Source organism: Prionailurus bengalensis, chromosome D1 (assembly GCF_016509475.1).
Source record: "Prionailurus bengalensis isolate Pbe53 chromosome D1, Fcat_Pben_1.1_paternal_pri, whole genome shotgun sequence".
In the NCBI taxonomy this organism is placed as follows: domain Eukaryota; kingdom Metazoa; phylum Chordata; class Mammalia; order Carnivora; family Felidae; genus Prionailurus; species Prionailurus bengalensis.
In genome coordinates, this window is record NC_057346.1 from 87646862 (window position 1) to 87666997 (window position 20136).

At 38.0% G+C, this 20136-nt stretch overlaps 1 protein-coding gene across 1 annotated transcript; it reads left to right on the forward strand.

Annotated features, from left to right (window-relative positions):
* Positions 1-420: 420 nt before the first annotated feature.
* DEPDC7 (DEP domain containing 7) lies at positions 421-17058 on the forward strand. Its single transcript, XM_043580893.1, has 9 exons — positions 421-561; positions 9206-9596; positions 11422-11549; positions 12378-12567; positions 14585-14796; positions 15562-15704; positions 15891-16016; positions 16125-16203; positions 16736-17058. Exons 1-9 carry the CDS (start codon positions 489-491, stop codon positions 16927-16929), a joined length of 1536 nt encoding a protein of 511 aa, XP_043436828.1. The 5' UTR covers positions 421-488; the 3' UTR covers positions 16930-17058.
* Positions 17059-20136: the final 3078 nt, after the last annotated feature.

The window sequence follows — 20136 nt, forward strand, 5'->3', positions numbered from 1 at the left end:
AACAAAATTCTACGCCACAGGTGAGGGCACTCAGGCACAGAGCAATTAAGCAACTTGCTAAGCCTCAGAGCTCATCAACTGCGTGTAGTGGTTTGCACCCAGGTGGGCTAACTCCTGCTGGGGCGACGCTGAGTGGCGGTGGGATGGGAGTGCCGGCGCCGACCCGCGGCTCCCACACACAAATGCTCCCTACTTGGCTACCGCCCGCAACACAGCAGAACGGTGCAGTCCGGGGCGGGGGTGGGTGCGGTGGGGCGCCCGGGGCCGAACCTTTTCCGCCCCCGCGGGGCTGCAGGTTACGCGCAGCTCCTGCAGGCACGTGACCAGTGTCGAGCGGCGCGCGGCGGCCAAGGCGGGCCGGGCCTGGCCGGGGGCGGGGCCTGACGGGAGCCCCGCCCCGTCCCGGGCCAGTTAACTGGCGGCCGGGGCGCGGGCGCGCACTTCGCCGTGCAGCGGTAGGAAGAGCTGGTGGCTTGGCAGCTACGGCCATGGCCACGGTGCGGGAGAAGGCGGCGGCTCTGAACTGTTCAGCTCTCCACAGCCCAGCGCAGAAGCCTCCAGGTAGGTGATGAAGACCCCTGTCCGGGACATGTGGGGGTCACAGGGCGGGCTGGGGGGCTCAGGTTGCGGTTCTTGCGCGAGGCTGGCACGCCGCCGGGTCCAGCGGGCTCCACGCAGCTGTGCCCCCTCGGGCTAGTGCCCAGGCTTGTCGGCGAATTGGGTCCCTCTCTCTCGGGTGGGCTGTAGCCGGCCGACCCTGCCGTCCTCACAGCCCAGCTTTCTACTTAGTCCCCAACTTGAACTTTGTTGCGCGCTTTTCAGTGGCCAGCTGCGTGCCAGGCGCTCTCACTAGGTCTCCAGATAGGCTCCACGTCGTTACTCGTAGAAAGTTTATCTGGACTTGTATGGCTCTTTGCCTTCTGTCTCAGCCACAAACCTCGGCTCCACAGTATGGCCAGACACCGAGCGCCTCTCTTGCCTGCTCTGTTCTCCAGACTTCCTGGGCTCAGTTCAACGGGCAGGACCTTGGCAAAAAAATATTTGTTCGTTAAATTTTCTGGATGGGCAGTATTTCAGTGAATAGAAGTTTGAACTTTTTTAAATGGCTACATGACATTAGGAGAGACGTTGATGAATTTCTGCCACCAGCTTAATCGTGGCTTGGCTTTGAGAGTAGTTTGCTTAGCCTCTTACTTTCTTTGAATGTCCAAACAAATGAATGGAATGGATGAGAAGTTCTAAAAATCTGATCTTAGCATATTACAACTCAGTAAACAAACAAACAAACCACAACAAACTATCCAGAGAACACTTGGCTTTTTTTTTTTTTTTTTTTTTTTTTTACTTTCTAGAGAAGTTACACCCCCACCCTCTTCTGCATCTGCTCTGTAGGGTGTTCTACAAATTGGTTCCCTATCTGAGAAAAACTTTTCCTTTGGAAAATACCAACCAGTGAAACTGGCTCCTTCCTCAAGGTGACAGTAGTCAGTGAATTGACTTAGGTCAGATGGGTGCATCTCAGTGGCTCCAGTCTTGTGTTTGACTTATAATGACTAATGCCCCTTTTAGTCTTCAAAATTCTAATGATAAATTGTGATGAGAACTACTTTAGGAATAATATTGACCTTATTCCCCAATTTAAAGGATTCAGATAAGCATATGATGGCTACATTCAGAATTTCTCTGTGTTTTACATTGTGAAAAGAGTTGTTTTATATTCATCACTTGAGAATTCAAAGTCAAATCGTATTGGAAACAGACTTGGGAAATCTTTAGGCTTACTTTCTGAGAGAAAGAAATTGCCAAATTTTACATGATTAAAAACATGGCACCCTGTCTTCTCTAACAGCTGAAATACCAGTTCTGAGCTTTGGGCATTTGTGAACAGGTTCTTAGATGGCATAAGCGAACAAGTATTCAAAATTAAGTAGATGACTTTCAGAGGGAAGAGCTAAAGAGCTGGTTAGCAGATTTGAACACATGGAAAAGACCAGTGTCCTGCACAGCAGCACAGTGGGCAGAGAAAAGCCCACTGCCTTTTCTCATCTGTTGTGCTTGCTAGGGTTGGAACCCTACCTGTTAGCATTTGTTAATCCCTCTTCCACCCTTTAGTTGCCTTGTCACAGTCCCAGGGAACACAGTAATAGGAGCCTGTGCTTCTTGGTTCCTTGCTATTTCCTTTCTGTATGCTCAGGCAAGCAGCTTTCTACTCTTAGTTCTCTACCTATTAGTAACTCTTCCACACCTTAAAGGGGCTGTAACAACCAGAGACCTGATTTATGTAGAAGAAATAAATGCCATATGCTAACCTTCAGGACATACCTTAAAGATACTTGCCTTTTAATACAGACAAATAAGAAAGTGGTATGTTATCCTGTTTTCCTTTCATACTGTAACCCAATTCTCTGAATTCACCAGGTATCACTTTTCCAGGGAGCTCAAAGTACTTCCCATATGCTATCTCATTAATCTGTGTGAATTAAAGTAGGGGCCAGTGCCTACTTGTATTGATAGTTCTTTTAACGTATTTTAAAATTGTTCTTATTAGAAGAGATTTCTTTTACATTCTTTACCTGCTTGCAACCTTCTTAGAGGCAGTCTCTGTCTTCAGCATGACATCTCTAATACTAAATAAGAGGAAAACAAACTTTGAACTATCAAAACCAATATGCAGTAAAAATGTTGTGTATTGGTATCAGTGTATAGCAGCAGGCTTTTCCCACTTAGTTACAGCTGCCTATTTTAATACCCCAAACTCGTTCTCTACATTTATCTATTTTCATAAGGCTTTGGTTAATGTCCAATAGATGTAGTTCTTTTCCTTTGTCTTGAAAATTCTGTAATGTTTTAAAACTCCTGAAAAAAATAATTCTTAACATTATGTTAAATCCTAAATGACTTAGGATTTACATATTATTTTCTGATGAAGAGTTAAATCCTCTGGGATGTGACACATCTTGCCTTATCTGCTAACAGTCTTTATTTATTGAATACTGTTTGGAGCTTGACATCATCAGGTGAGGTGAATAGGTAAGGGATAAACTCTTTGAAGGTAGGAACTCTGTCCCCTTAGTTCAGAGGAAGGAAGAAGAAAGATACCTTCCTTTTTTACTTTTTAAATAAATTTTTAAAATTTTAGAATAGATTTAATTTACAAAAAAGCCACGAAGTTGGTATATAGAGTTCCCATATGCGCTTTACTCATTTTCCCTTACTATTAGCATCTTATATTAGAATTGTATATTTGTTGCAATTAATGAACGAGTGTTAATGCATTCTTATTATTAACTGAAGCCCATACTTTATTTAGAGTTCCTTAATTTTTGCTTAAGGTTCTTTCTCTGTTCAGGGATCCCAATCAGGTTATTCCATTACATTGAGTCCTTAGGCTCTTCTAGATTGTAAGTAACAGTTTCCCACTTTGTTTTGAAATATACATCTGTTAGATGCTGGGTATTGACATATTGTCTCCTATGATCCTGATGGTAACAGAGATCAGTGCAACTGGCTCTCTTTTGCAACAGAAAAATAACCTTGTTTGCCCAAGATTGCATTATAGTAAATGATGGAGCCAAGAATAGAACCCAGGTATCTGGGACTCCAAAACTCATGCTTTTGTCTTACTCTTTGTATCCAGAGAAAGGAGGACTGTACGTCCTGCATTAACACAGGTTTTCATGTGTAACTAGTGTTCACTTAACCCACAGTTTCTGAACTTTGGGCACTATTGACATTTTCTTCGTTGTGGGGGTTGGCCTGTGTTTAGCCGTGTCCCTAGGCCCTCTACTCACTAAATGCCAGTAGCACCAACCCCTCCTTTGCTTGTGACAACCAAGAATGGCTCCAGACATTGCCAAGTATCCAGTTGGGGTAAAATCATCCACTAAGAACCACAGCATTAACTCTCTTTTCAAAGTTTTTAGTAGTTGGCAATCATCTACAAGTATTGAATAACCAAATGTATTTTGTGAGGCAGTTTATAAGGCAATTAAATAATTTGAACTTTTGCAAACTATAAGGACATTTGAAAAAAAATAAGGCACTTATTTTTCACTGTTCAAGTTTGTGGAAAATTGCCTAACATGAGCTATCTGAATTGTTTTTTGTTTTTTGTTTTTTTTCCTGTGCAGTGGGGGCAGTCTAATGCCTAGGAATGAAAACGAGATTCTTACATGTTAATTTAGAAGTAGCATGTTTTGGGGGGTACCTGGGTGGCTCAGTTGGTTAAGTGTCAGACTTCTGCTCAGGTGATAACCTCGTGGTTTATGGGTTTGAGCCCCCAGTTGGCTCTGCACTGACTGTGGAGCCTGAAGCCTGGGGATTCTGCCCCTGCTCCCTTGTGCTCCCTCTGGTTCTCTGTCTCTCAAAAATAAATAAACATAAAAAAAATTTTTAAAGCATGTTTTCATAATTGTGTTTACCTTGCATCAGGATCCAGTTTTGTAATGTATATATTGATCTTCTACGGAGTTCAGTAATCCTTCGAATTTGAAGTGATGATAGAATTTGTTTTTGCCTTTAAATAACACAAGCAGGGCCATGGTAGAGGTGCTGCACAGATCGTGGTTGAAGCTGATTGTCCCTTTGTGACTTTTGAGTAAATGTAATTTCTTGACATATCTGCCTTATGGCTTGATTTTTAGGGAATTATTGTAACAACTTGTTTATTTAGTGTATATTTATAGAAATGAAGATGATTATCAGTAGTATTACAAATATATATCAGAGTTCAATATTAGAAATTTAACTTTTTTATTCTTGGTAAATTCTTTTGGGTAGATTTCAAATACATGCAAAGAACAGGTCTTTGCCTTTGAAAAATAACTATTTTCAACAAAAATGAATCTGCTTGAAAAGTAAATGTTAACTAGTCTAGATTTATATAGTGCTTAAGAGTATGTATAGTATATTATATATCTAGTTTAAAACAATTTCTGAGCCTCTTATTAGGCTCAGACATCTTCCAAAAAACTGTATCTGATAAGGTCACATTTGTTCCTGTGCTTCATTTCTTACCATATTTTATGTCGTGTTCAATGTCCATATCTAAGTGGAGATGGGGTAGAATTTCAATCTCTCAAATCCTGTATTCAGCAGTTTAGACTGGAAACTAACCTTACAGTGTTCCACTCTTGTATCAGTAAATGAAGAAACCGACCTATAGAGGTTAACTCTCTTATCCAAGGTTATCACAGCTGATCTCTAGACTCTTTGATCCTTTGGTCATGATGCTTTTAGAACATGCTTGACCAAATGTAAATTAAATAAGGAAGTATCAAGGATGCAGATAGTGATGAATTTTAAAGAAATGTCTAGCTCATATGCAAGTGAGGGCTGGAGACAAGCTGAAATTCTGATTGCTAGATTTACAAAGCATTCATTGTATACTTCTGGTCTCTTGAATTCTGGTTGGAACTTGCAGTAATTTGTCTTACTGGGCCATGGTCTGCTATACCAATATTCATTTCAGCTCTTAGATGATAAATAAGTTTCAAACCAGCATGTGGGGGACCTGTGTTCAACTGGTGAAGTCAGCATTAAAAAAACAGGTTATCCTGGTGTGGGTTTTGGCACATTTACTTGTCAAGTCCAGGGTATATTATGTATTAAAGTATCTGTATGAACATGAGCTACTTTGGGTCTGTGGGTGGTGATGCTTGAGGGGAAATATCCCAGGATGCAATGGTAGGGAATTAATGGTCAGTGAGAACAGAGGGGACCTGAAAGGGCTGAATTGTATCATGCCTGGAGGACTCTGGAAACATTGTGTGGTTCATAGGTGCCTAGTATCCTGCTCTAACCAGTTCTTTAATCTTTTATACTGTGTTATCCAACCTGCAAAACTTCCTGATTTCCCATATTTAAGCAGCAAGTTAATATGGGGAAATTTATTCTTAACTCCCCGGTTGAAGATTAGCCTTTTCCATGTCGCTGAAACTGAGTGTCCCCTCCCTCCCACTCCATTCTGTGGTCTTGTTGATCTCAAATTAGTGACTCAGCCTTATTTTTTAGGATTTGTATACTTACCTACTTGTAGTTCAACTGTTAAGACTGATGTGTTTCAGATTTAACATTATTACCCAGAAGTCTATTTCAATCTACTTGAAAAGCACTCTGATCTCTACAAGTTCAAATCTTATTTTCCTTTCCTGTCCTACTCCTGCATACTGTGACTAGTATATATTATGGAATTTATGATATCCTCTATTTTAGGACTAATGAATACTGTGTTTATTTATTTAATGACTACTGTTTTTAAATATTTTTTAAATGTTTGTTTATTTTTGAGAGCAAGCACAAACGGGGGAGGGGCAGAAGGGGGAAGGGGAGACACAGAATCTGAAGCAGGCTCCAGGCTCTGAAATGTCAGCACGGAGCCCAACTTGGGGCTCGAACCCATAAACTGTGAGGTCATGACCTGAGCTGAAGTCAGACGCTTAACCAACTGAGCCACCCAGGCACCCCTTGAATTTTGTTTTTATTTTTATTATTTTTTAAATGTTTGTTTTTGAGAGAGAGAGTGCACGTGCAAGCATGGAAGGGGCAGAGAGAGAGGAAAGGGAATCCCAAACAGGCTCCACACTGAGTGTGGAGCCCGACCAACCTGGGGCTTGATCTCATGACTGTGAGATCATGACCTAAGCGGAAATCAAGAGTGGGATACTTAACCGACTGAGCCACCCAGGCACTCCTCTGAAGTATCTTGAATTTTAAAATATAAAAACAGTCTTGCTGATTATTTTAAATGAACGTTAAAGTAATTGGTAGATAGTTGAATTACCCATCTACTTTTGGTATTGGAAATATACAAATAAACAGTAAAGGGCTTTGTGTGTATGTTAGTAACTTAAATAGTGAAGATGTTCAAATTTCTAGTAGCTACAAAATGTCACTGCAAGTGGATACACTGTGTTGGTTCACTGTGGTTCTTTTATGTATTATAATAAAAAAGACGAATTCCAGATGACCCACTTAAAATTTATGACCCTAGTGCATTAAGTGGAGTTTTAATGTCTTTCAGGAACTTATCTTTGCTTTCATCTTATACATTCGATTTTATCTAAACAGGCAGTAAGATAATTTCAGGTAGCAGTTTCTGTAATTATAATTCTCTTATTCCTTAGAGTTGTAGTGATACAGTTTTCCTTTTTACATGACCTTAAGGGAAGTAGTAAGTTTTCAACTTCTCTGTCAGAGAATCCTAAAAATAAAGGAAGTGATCCACTTAACAAAAATAGAGGCTTAAAAATTAGAACCACTGAATATTCAGAGCATCATTGAAAATTGTAACACATAAAAAGGCACAGTCTGTGTTTATGTAAAAAGAGAGCAAGCCACCCAGCCACCAAGCTTATGATTAGCTAGACTCTGTTCCATCAGCTTATTAAACGAAGGTCTGTGTTTTCCTTTTTATTGTTTCTCCTTTTCTTTGTAGTTTTGCCAAATATCAGTTTATTAAAATCAGGAAAAACATGATAAATCTTTGAAAGCATGTTTTCTCTGTTTCCTGTCTTGCTGAAACCTTGCTTTATCTCTGTGCTTTTCCTATCTTTGTGGTAGGTTGTAAGCTCCTATCAGGCAGGAACCAGTTTTCCCTGTTACAAAGTGCTTAATTCCTAAGTCTGCATAGTAGGAAGCTTTAAAAATATTAGTTTAGGGGCGCCTGGGTGGTTTAGTCGGTTAAGCGTCTGATTTCAGCTCAGGTCACGATCTCTCGGTCCGTGAGTTCGAGCCCCGTGTCGGGCTCTGGGCTGATGGCTCGGAGCCTGGAGCCTGTTTCCGATTCTGTGTCTCCCTCTCTCTCTGCCCCTCCTCCGTTCATGCTCTGTCTCTCTCTGTCTCAAAAATAAATAAACGTTCAAAAAAATTTATAAAAAAAAAATATTAGTTTATTCCAACTGCTGTATGTATGTATGTCTATAATTATACATCTATTTACTGATAAATGCTTTAAAATCATATAGACCATGAACCAAATTCCAATACCATCTCTTACAGTATAATGTTTGGAAGTTACATTTAACCTCTGTGAATCTATTTTGCTTCTCTGAGATTGTATCTACCTCATATGGTTGCTAATGTTGTAATGTAATTCATAAGGCACTTTATAGAGTTCCTTACACATAATTGGTAACTGCCACAAGGTCCTACTTGATACCCCACCCCAAAGACCATTTCCACTCTCCTCTGAGCTCATTTCCTACTGTTCTTTCCCTGGCTACCCACCTTGGGCATGCTGGCCTTGTTCCTCCTCTCCTGGCCAAACACACTCGGTTTCTAGAGCCTTTGCTCTTTCTGTTCTCTTTCCCCAAATATCTGCACAGCTTGCTTCCTGGTTTTACTCCAGCTTCTGCTCAGAAATCACCTTGTCAGATCTTTCCTGACATCCATCTGAAATACTGTTCTTTCCTCACCAGGCTTTATTTTTCTTGTTAGCATTCATATAACATGTACATATTGTCTGTATCTTCCCACAAAGTATAAGTCCATGTAAACAGGGATTTGATTTTCCTCACCTTTGTATCCTAGCATGTAGGACAGTGTTCAGCATAAAGTAGGCACTACATTTTAAATGAGTTGCTACTAATTAAAATTTCAGTAATAAACTGACCTCATAATTGTTCCTTAGTAATAACTTTGGAAATTGCTACTTTTTTAAAGTTTATTTTACTTATTTTTGAGAGAGGGAAGAGAGGGAGGGGCAGACAGAGAGAGAGAGAGAGAGAGAATATCCCAGGCAGGCTCCATGCCACCAGCGCAGAGCCTGACGTGGAGCTTGAACTCACGAACCTGTGAGATCATTACTTGAGCTGAAACCAAGAGTTGTATGTTTAACCAACTGAGCCACCCAGGCTCCCCTGAAATGGCTCCTTTTTTTTTTTTTAATGTTTATTTATTTATTTTTTTATTAAAAAAAATTTTTTTTTAATGTTAATTTTTGACAGAGAGAGACAGAGCATGAGCGGGGGAGGGGCAGAGAGAGAGGGAGACACAGAATCTGAAGCAGGCTCCAGGCTCTGAGCTGTCAGCACAGAGCCCGACGCGGGGCCCGAACTCACGGACCATGAGATCATGACCTGAGCTGAAGTCGGACGTTTAACCGACTGAGCCACCCAGGTGCCCCTGAAATGGGTATTTTTTGTTTAAGGATTGCTTAGACCTTATTATAAATGAACAAGGTTACTCTGCGTTTTTCCCATTCCAGGTTTCAGCGTGGCCCAGAAACCATTCGGAGCCACCTATGTGTGGAGCAGCATTATAAACACTCTTCAAACACAGGTGGAGGTGAAAAAACGAAGACACCATTTAAAAAGACACAATGACTGCTTTGTTGGTTCAGAAGCTGTGGATGTCATTTTTTCTCACCTAATTCAGAATAAATATTTTGGTGATGTAGATATTCCTCGGGCCAAAGTGGTAAGAGTGTGTCAAGCACTTATGGACTACAAAGTATTTGAAGCAGTTCCAACCAAAGTCTTTGGAAAAGACAAAAAACCTACATTTGAAGATAGTAGTTGCAGCCTTTATAGATTCACAACCATACCTAACCAAGACCGTCAATTAGGCAAAGAGAATAAACTATGTTCACCTTCCAGGTTAGTATATAATGTTAGATTATCCTGGGGGTATTGGCAGGATTTCATCTACTTTTTAGCAACAGGCTGAATGGTTTTATATTATTTTGGAAACCGTAAATGAGGCTAAAATCTGGGTCTGTGGGTAAATTTGATAAAATACAGGGAACTTTTGTTTATTCGGTATCTCCTGGAATTCTTACTTGTTCATATTTTATATTTAGCAGAAACAATCAACAAACTTTGATTTTTCTGCTTCAAGTTACAATTATAGCGTAAAAGTATGTTAGTTTATGCACAAAGTGATGTGAGAACAGAAAATGTGAAGGTAGGCAGGTAAGTTATCACTAGAATCTAGGAAATGGCAGATGTGAAGTATGAAAGGCATGTGGGACCCAGAGTGCGGAGAGTTTCATATGACTTGAGTTTGCAATCGATCATACAGATGTTGGGGAGGCCACAAAAAAATGACATTATATTTTAGAAAGGTCATCCTGGTGGCCATCTGGACATCTTAATGGGGAGAGCTAGTTAGGAATCTGTTGCAGTATTGCGGTCTATAAACGGGGGTGAAGTGGGGATTGTGGTGGAGAGGGAATCAATTAAAGGGAGACTGGGGGACAGAATTGTAGAACCCAGTGACTGAAATGGATGAATGTGATAAGTACATAATTAACTTATTTGTCATGAAGTAAAATGTTTCCATTTCCTTGAGCTAAACTGTGTAGAGGGGACCATGCAACTGAAGCCTTATAATTCAGATCTGACCCAAAGAGTTTTAGTCTTCCCGACTTTCAATTATTTTTAGTGTATTGTGTATCAGATATTGTGTATTTTTAATGTCTTTAGTGTATCAAATATTTTAATGTATTAACTTTAAAAACTTTAAAAGATGATAAAATTACCTCTAAATATAGGAAGGAGATATGAGGGTGAGATAGGGCAAAATCCCTGCTTTCCAGATACAGGTCCACATACTTTATCTGAAACCTTTGGGGCTATATGCATTTAGCAATTTGGAGCTTTGGAGATCCTAAAAAGATACTTTTGTATATAGACCATAGGTTTGATAACAGTCCTGGAGGGATCCTGGGCAGCATCTGGTAACCGAACGTATTAGTATTTCTTTAGTAAACAAAATACTCCTAACTGGGAGAAGGAAAGGCTATGATAGTCTCAGGTTAGCTTTTGCCACCATATGAGTTCTGAATAAACTTTAGATTTTTCACAGCTTTTTGGGTTTGAGAATTGTGGGTAAAGGATTATCAGCTCTGTATTTGGAAAATGATGAGCACTATCCACCGAAGGATGCCCCAGAAATAGACATAACTGATAAAAAACAGCATAATAAAGTTTGATTACATTCTAAAATAGGAGACCAAAATTTTAATCATTGAATTACTTAAATCTAAATGTTCAGGGGTGCCTGGGTGGCTCAGTTGGTTAAGCGTCCGACTTGGGCTCAGGTCATGATCTCGCGGTTCGTGAGTTCCAGCCCCATGTCGGACTCTGTGCTGACAGCTCAGAGCCTGGGGCCTGCTTCGGATTCTGTGTCTCTGTCTCTCTCTGCCCCTCCCCCACTTGTGCTCTGTCTCTCTCTATCAAAAATAAATAAAATGTAAAAAAAAATTAAAAAAAACATCTAAATGTTCAAAGGAGAATTTAGAGTATGTGTATTTAGACTTGAGAAAGAAGGTGCATGTTTTTGTATTCTGTTGTTAGAATTTGCATTTGTTTTGTTTTTGTTCTGAACTAAATAAACTTTGTAGAAACTCTTAGCTTTCTAACAGTAAGATATTTCTGTGGGCTTACTACTAAACGTTAATTTAAAAAAAATTCATTTTAGGTATTCAGATGCATTATTTAAATCCTCTGATTCCAAATCGGCAAGTTTAGAGGATCTCTGGGAAAATCTGAGTTTAAAGCCTGCTAACTACCCTCACATAAACATGTCTACAACCTTGTCTCCACAAGGTAAGTAAAGATGATACAAGCAAGAAATACAGAAGACAAACTTCAGATAAAGTTAGTTATTTAAAACTTTTCAGTCTTAACCTTTATTAGAATTTAAATATTCAAACCACAAAGAAAGAGCACACTGTGTATTAAAGCTGTTTATATTAAGTTTTAACAGAGGTCTATTATCTTTAACAAATAGATCAGTGTTGCAATTCTTGAACACTGACTTTTGTCCTATCAGCTGGCAGAGGTTCAAATCTGCAGTGTTTTGCGTGCAGATTTTTATTTATTTAAAATATGCTCTCAGATATTTCTTTCTCTAACATTTTATTAGGCTAAATAAAATTTTGAAAATTACATTATTAATGTTTAACATTAACAGAACTCTTATGTTCTTCCTGGTCTTTGGCAAAGGATTGTAGACTCATGACCGATTTCTACCTTCCCTCCCCCACCCTAGTTGTGGAAACCCTGAGTGGAATAATCTGCAGCCAATAGTTTCAAACCAGTTTTCAGATTGAATAATGAATCATTCTTTCTTCCAAAGTCCTTATTAACATGTTATATGACTTGATCTCTTATCTCTGCCATATTGCTTTTTACAGTACAAGAATGAAAAGAATTCCTGTTGTCCAAGTCTGTTCTCCTACACTTTAAACAAATCTTGAATTGTTTTTATTTTCTCATAAGAAACCACTTCATAAGATTGACTTTTTTCCCTTTCCTTTTTTTTTTTTTTTTTTTTTTTGCCACAAACTTCTACCTTAGACTTGCCTAGACAAATACTGTGGTGAGCATTTAATAAATATTGTTACTTTTTACCTTGTCATTTTTCCTGTGTAGTTATTAATGAAGTATGGCAAGAAGAAACAATTGGACGTCTGCTGCAGCTTGTAGACCTTCCACTTCTTGACTCTTTACTCAAACAGCAAGAGGTTGTATCTAAAGTTCCTCAGCCTAAGAGGCAACCTGACTTGATCAACAACAGTAACTATCTGGATCGAGGGATTCTCAAGGCTTATAGTGACTCTCAGTATGTGGAAATACATCCATCTAATAATTTGAGTGTGTTTTTAGGAAGATTATAGATAATGGTTTGAAGATAATCCTTTGAGTTCTGTCCATAGGATCAGAGATGCATTAGTCAATTGATAATTATCAGTACTTGGGAAAGTGAAGAACAAAATTACCTTGGTCAAAATTAGAAAGAGATTTAATTTTCATTATTTTTTATACTCATTTTTGTTTCACACATACCTTCACTTGCGCATCAAGTGAAGAAGATGATTATGTTCCATCTTCTCTCTGTTAAAATGTAGGGCAGCACTGGGGGTTGTATGGAAACCAATTTGACAATGAGTTTCATACTAGGAAAAAATAAAAGGAAAAAAAATAAATGGAAGAACACAATATAAAAAAATTTTTTTTAAATGTAGGGCTCTCTGGTCTTCAAAGGGCTTGGAACAAAATTAACAGATTTGGCAAATTCTCAGAATCCTTTGACTACCTATATTTTTATACTTCTCCAGAATATCTTGAATATGTATTTTTAATTGTTTTGTTAAAGAAATATAATGAAAGTAACTCTTGTTCTCATATCTGACCATCATTCTTCCAAATATAAATCTTAAGGTATGAAGGCTTCACTTCAGGTGCTAAGGGAAATATGATTTTTTTTTTTCCTTAAGGAAGAGTTCTATATTCCTTATAACTTTGAAACTCTTCTCCTAAGTAAAACTATCACATGTTAAAATCTTGTATTTTTTTATTTCTTATAGCTTATTTAATGTTTAATTATTTTTGCCTTAGCAGATAGCATTCGGTAGTTAGGGAGATAGAAATGTTTCAAAGGAATGCAACTTACATTTTCAGTACTTCATAAGTTCTACAGTCCAATGAACTATTAATAGTTGAATGTCAAAAGGTAGCTTAAAACCTTATGCAAAAAGCAGTTAATCCCAACATACTAGTTATTGACTCTGTGTATACAATAGGAGGCTTATTAATCAATAAGAATTTTAGAGTTAAAAAAGATTAAATCCTACATAATTCTTTTAAAAAAAAGAATTTAAAGTAACATGAAAACATTTTTTATTTTATTTTATTTTATTTTGGGAGAGAGCAAGCGCGTGGGACAGAGGGAGAGAGAGAGAATCCCAAGCAGGCTCCACACTGTCAATGTGAGATCATGACCTGAGCCAAAATCAAGAGTCAGCTGCTTAACCAACTGAGCTACCCAAGTGCCCCTGAAAACATTTTATAATTACCTTAAATTTTAAATACAGAGTTAGAAACTGTGTTAAAAATGACCTTAAAGATCATCTAGCTGCATCTTACCATTAACTTGATGAAGCTGATGCCCAGAAGGGTGACGTGACCTGCCCCATATAGTGCACCTGAGTGGTGACAGAATTAGTTGTCCTGAGTTCATGGCAGTAGAGTGCATGATTTTTTAAAAACTATATAAAATACATATGTACATTAACAAGTTGAATATTAAAAGCTATTCATTCTATTTTTTGAACTGTAGCATTTTTCTGAAGTTACCCAGCTGGCATTTTATTAGAAGTAGAAATTAATTATTTTGAAACCCTACTTATCTTCCTCTATTCTCTCCTAGCCAAAGTGTGAGAGAGGATTGATCACACACAGAGCTGTGAAGTAAGCAAGATTGTATTAGAAAAGTACTGGTCTAGGAGTGAGATCTGGGATCTAGTACTGCCTGGGACCCTGAGCATGTAACTCAGAGTTTCTGGGCCTCTGTCATAAATTTCAAGAGTAGACTTTGAATTTTGATGTCCTTTTTAGTTTATATTGTAGTGGATAGCTTCTGTTTTCCCTTCAAAAGAAAAAAAGAAAAAGAGAAGACCTATTAAGCCAAGCTTTTGGTCTGTGATACATGATCTACCAATATTTTAAAAAGAATTACATGTATCTTTAAGGGTATAGAAATCTATCTTCATGGCAGACTTGAGATAGGTAGTAAGTACTGTGTGTACATTTGTTGCTTTTTTGCTTTTTAAAATAAAATAATTCTTTTTTCCCCATAGGGAAGATGAATGGCTCTCTGCAGCAACTGACTGCTTAGAATACCTTCCTGATCAGATGGTGGTGGACATAAGCAGAAACTTTCCTGAGCAACCAGATAGGATAGACCTAGTGAAAGAACTTCTGTTTGATGCCATTGGCAAATATTACAGTAGTAGGGAACCTCTGTTAAATCATTTATCTGATGTTCATAATGGCATTGCAGAACTCTTAGGTAAGTAAGAGCTTACTGGATCCTGGAATGTGTCTTTTGGAAAAAACAGGAAGAAGTTAATTATCCTCAGAATTAACCAAAATGGCACTACTTCAAGCTGGGAGTGGATCTGGATTAATCCATGGAAAGTATGTTTATTCCAAAACTTCTAGGGCTGATTTGGAAAGAGGCTTTAATAAGCTGTAAAGTTATGCAGGAACTTCCGTTGGCACAGGAGAATGCTACCCTCATTCACTGGAAGTTTAATAAGTATAGCGTGGTAGTTCTCTTCTGTAGAAAGCACACCAACATCACCACTCTTCCCACTCTGTTCTCTTCAAAATGGCAGACACTCTGTCCCTCTACCAATGAGCCAGACTGTTCCTCATGGTTTGTTGAAAACAAATCAGGGGTTTCAGAGAATCCTGTCTATTTTTCTCAGGTAGAGTTGGAGACATCAGTACTTTACACATAGTGTACACTTGAAATGTATTGAATTAATGAAAAGCAGGCTGGGAATTTATTTTCAAAGCCAAGAATTTGATACAACATCCTAAGATTGTTAATTTTGACAAGGATTTAGGGAATGAGTTGTCAATTTGAGAATAGGCTGTCTTGAAGGTTGGTATTGGTCATTTATTGTAATTCCTCGTCTTTTTGTTTTGTTTTGCTTTTGAAAATAGTTTTGAATAAGTTTACTGTTTAACTTAAGCTTTAACTTGAATTTTGTTCCTTTAATAGTCCCTTTTGGTCAAAATTAAAAGCCGTTTTTTCTTTTGGCTGAAGTGAATGGGAAGACTGAAATAGCATTAGAAGCTACTCAGCTCTTTCTAAAGCTTTTGGATTCCCAAAATAGAGAAGAATTTAGAAGACTACTGTATTTCATGGCTGTTGCAGCACATCCTTCTGAATTTAAATTACAGAAAGAAGTAAGTCTTTCGTCTAAATGTTAATTGTATTCAGTAGCCTTAATACTTACAGGATGCACATGTCAGATTATTTTACATTGGCACCAAGTATGCTGAAATGAATAGCTATTAATACTTAATATTGCCTTTTATATTAAATTTAGTTCAAATATACACTATTGGGTGTGTTTTGTTTTATTTTTATAGAGCGACAACCGAATGGTTGTGAAAAGGATATTCTCAAAAGCTATTGTTGACAATAAAAATTTATCCAAAGGCAAAACTGATCTTCTGGTACTCTTTTTAATGGATCATCAAAAAGATGTTTTTAAGGTAAAATTCTGAAAGTAGTTAAATTGAGCTTATGTAATAGATCACTAGATTGCAGTGCATTTGAATAACCCATGTCCCTCCTCTTTTTTTTTTTTTTTTTTTTTAAAGATTCCAGGAACTCTACATAAAATTGTTAGTGTTAAGCTCATGGCCATTCAGAAAGGAAGAGATCCAAATAGAGATACAGGTAATCTGAGAAATAGTATTTTCATGATCTTTCAAAGCTAAATTCCTAGTTATTTATTTGAAAGTCTTGCTGTAAGTAGTTGCACTTTAATTTCAATTAAACTTTAAACTCCTTGGAGTTACCCAGACTTGGCAGAGACCCTCCTTATGTGAAAAAGTAACTTGACCTGGGGAGCCTGGGTGGCTCAGTCAGTCAGTCAAGCGTCTTACTCTTGACTTAGGCTGGGGTCATGATCTCGTGGTTTGTGAGTTTGAGCCCTGAATCAGGCTCTGTGCTGACAGCACGGAGCTTGCTTGGGATTCTCTGCCTCTTCTGTCTCCTTGCCCCTTCATGACTTGTGCTCTCTCTCTCTCTCAAAAATAAACTTAAAAAAAAAAAAAAAAGTAACCAGGGTTAGAAAGTCAGCAGTGCTTAGCATCTTCATTGCATTTTAAAAACTGGGGAATAAAAATAGAAATGTGAAAATATTATTTTTTTAGTTAAATCTGAGGAATAGATTCATTAATTGAACTTTTTACTTTTAAACTTGAAGGATATATATATTGCCAGAGAATTGATCAAAGTGATTATTCTGACTATACACAGAAGACAACTAAGGATGAACTAATGAATTTACTAAAAACTATTGACGAGGATTCAAAACTATCTGCCAAAGAGAAGAAAAAATTGCTAGGTCAGTTCTACAAGTGTCATCCAGACATCTTTATTGAGTATTTTGGAGACTGAGTTTTTAATGTCTGTGTATAACTTATGTATTTTAAGAATAAATTATGTATCCCAAATACCTAATCACATTTGTAATCTTGGGTGTTCTAAATATGAAATGGTACTTAATAAAATGTTTTTTGTATAAACTGAGTATTAGATGGTGTATTGCTGTTAAGTATTGACCTGTTTAGGGTGAGTTGATTTATAATTACTCTGCCCAATACTTTATAGAACATCATAGGAATTTAATGATATGCCATTGCAGTGTTTACATAACAGTATTAAATAGTAAGGAAGTCTAATTAACAGTTAATAGGACTGTGGTTTTTACCTTGAAAGGTACTCCTTAAAGATATAAAATAGAAATTCAGGCTATGATAAAATGAATTTGGTAATTACCACAAACAGTAGACAAATCAGAAATTGAACTGTCCTAATGATTTTGAAAACTTCATCTTTTTAAGTTTATTGTGGAAAACTTCAAACATATATAAAAATGGGGGAGAATGGAATAATAGAATAACTTCCACATACTCATTATCCAGTTTTAACAATTGCCAACTGATGGCCAATCTCATTTAATCTATACCCCCATGCATTCTTTGCTCCCACCCCAGCAAACTTCAGACATATCACTTCATGTATAAAAGTTCAGAATGTGTAGCTAAAACAGGACATTAAAAAACCATCCACAGTATATTATATACACACAAACCCACAATTCCTTAATACCATCACATATGCATTCAGTAGTCATGTTTTCTGATCTCACAGGATTTTGACAGTTTATTCAAATAGGGATCCATTAAAGTCCATAAATTGCAATTGATTAATGAGCTTTGTAAGTCTCTTAATTTATATGTTCTTTTGAATCTTTCTCGTTTCTCCTCGCACTGGGTTCTATGCTGACAGCTCAGAGGCCTGGAGCCTGCTTTGGGTTCTGTGTCTCCTTCTGTCTGCCCTCCCCTGCTTGTACTCTGTCTTGTCTATAAAAAATAAACATTAAATAAAATGAAACTAAATTTTATCTACTTAGAGATACTGCTGCCTACATTTAAAGAGAGGTAGGGAGGAGTGCCTGGCTGGCTCAGTCTGAGCGTGTAACTCTTGATCTCAGGGTTGTGGTTCGAACCCCACATTAGGTATAGATAGAGATTACTTAAATTTTTTTTTTGAAAAATAGAGGTAGGAAAGACTCAAATGACAAGCCAATATGCTGGCATGTCAATCTTTTATTTTCTAACCTATAACTGATACTAGTCTTTAAATGGGAGAAAGTTGAGGACTCCTCTATAATGTACTTGTGATCCCTAACCTTGTGAGGTTTTTTGTTTTTTGGCTTTGTTTTCATAGGCAAGAAGGGAAGGTAACTCTCTTTACAATGTAGTGAAAAAGAGAAGATAAGCTTGTTTGTGATTTAAGTGTGAAGTTTTCAGAAACTACTGAAAGTGCAGTGAGACCATATGGGGAGTGTGGGGGTGGTTCTTACCTGGCTGCACACTGGAATCACCTGGAAAGCTTGGCAGTTCTTCTCTGGCATCACCCCTGGAGTTTCAGATGATAGTTTTAGAACTCCTGCCTGCCCGCCCCCACCCCCCCCCACCCCCCCCCGCCAGGAGATTCTAAGGTGTAGTCAGGGTTGAGAACCACTAATCTAGAGACTCTGTACATTAGTACAGAGCAAAACTGTGTGTACTGACTTGCAACCTTTGCACGTAATGATTATTTGGCAAACAAAACTACCATCTCTCCTTCAGGGGAAGGCAGAACTGCCTAGTTATAGTCGTGGTCCTAGAAGCAGCAGCATTCTAATGGGATGATAATTCCATGGAAAATCTAGCAAGACCACAATTTACCTCAACCTTCATAAGCAAGAATAGAATAAGGTTTTAAGAAAAATTGGTCATGTTTACTGCATGGTCAAAGTTTTAAACTGTGGGTTCTGTGCTACCCTGAATGCTGTGGGCAGCCCTCCTGTACCACTAGAACTGTATGTTGTTTGCTATGTGCCCTCATTTATTCATCCAGGATAACCTCTTGGGAACCCATCCTCACTTACACAACCTGATGCCTAGGAGACTGAGCTTTACCACTACCCTAGCTGGGTAGAACAGGGCTAAGCACTGATCGATAGCTTACCTATAGGCAAATGACTTGAGTTTGCATAAAAATCAGCTTGGGCAGTGAAATTCTGTATAGAAAAATCCAAATTAGGGAGCAACAATTAAAGTAAGCTAGTCTGTTTTACGAAGGGAGTACAGGAGACTGCAGCGAGGAGCAGAGGTATGATGAGAGCGATCCTTTGTGTCTAGGGGAGTTGATAGGATAGTACTGATCTCTAGAACAGCTGCCAGCTTTCTTCTTCAAAACCCTAAGTGGCCTTTCAGTGAACTCCCTTTATTTTGAGGTAATTTGAGTTTCCAGTCCTTGCAACCCCAAAAAAATTACAGAAGGTGTCAGTATGTTTTTAATATTTAAAGGAAACCAAATATATCAGAAGATTACAAGTAAGCCACTGCAAGTCAAATCAATAATTTTGATAGTGTAACAACATCCCCTCCACAAGTGAAAACTGTATGAATCCTTAAAAGAAGGTAGTGGATTCTCACTAGGTGTGTGGACATAGAGGGTGGGTCTTCCTAGGGAGGTAGTTCTTGCCTGGCTGTATGTTCAAATCACCTGGAAAGCTTAACAGTTCTGCCTTGGCATCACCCCCAGAATTTCAGATGATAGTTTTAGAACGCTCCACACCCCCAGATTTTAGGATGTAATTAGGGTTGAGAACCACTAGAGACTAATGGTATATTAGTCTGGACATGGAAGTGAGAACTGAATGTTTTCTTGGTGAATCGTTGTTCCAGTTAGTTGATTATTTTAAGGATTTTTTTTTTCCTCTAAAGTGAATCCTCACCCGAGGACTTTTATGCGTGTGTGTATTTAAGCAAAAATACCCAACGTGCTAGTTTGTGAATGGTTTGAGGATGTTGTATTGCACTCAGCCTTCAACACTTTAGGAATAATTGCCTGGGTGTGATCTATTTAGAAATATTGTTTGACAGCACTAACTTCACTTCATCTTACTTTGTTCTAGTTATTTAAATTTAATGAGTTTTATGGGTTACAGGTAGGAGACTTAATTATTACCTTCATTTGGTTTAGGACATACATGACTTATGCTCAGTCTTAAAGCATTTTTACAAATGAACAATTAATCACATAGCTTTT

Bases quoted from the DNA above. Each gene is read 5' to 3' on its own strand.
- DEPDC7 (XM_043580893.1), top strand. From the start codon at position 489: ATGGCCACGGTGCGGGAGAAGGCGGCGGCTCTGAACTGTTCAGCTCTC. The intron at 9,597-11,421 runs GTTAGTATATAA...AATTCATTTTAG, and splicing joins AAACTATGTTCACCTTCCAG to GTATTCAGATGCATTATTTA. The intron at 11,550-12,377 runs GTAAGTAAAGAT...TTTCCTGTGTAG, and splicing joins TACAACCTTGTCTCCACAAG to TTATTAATGAAGTATGGCAA.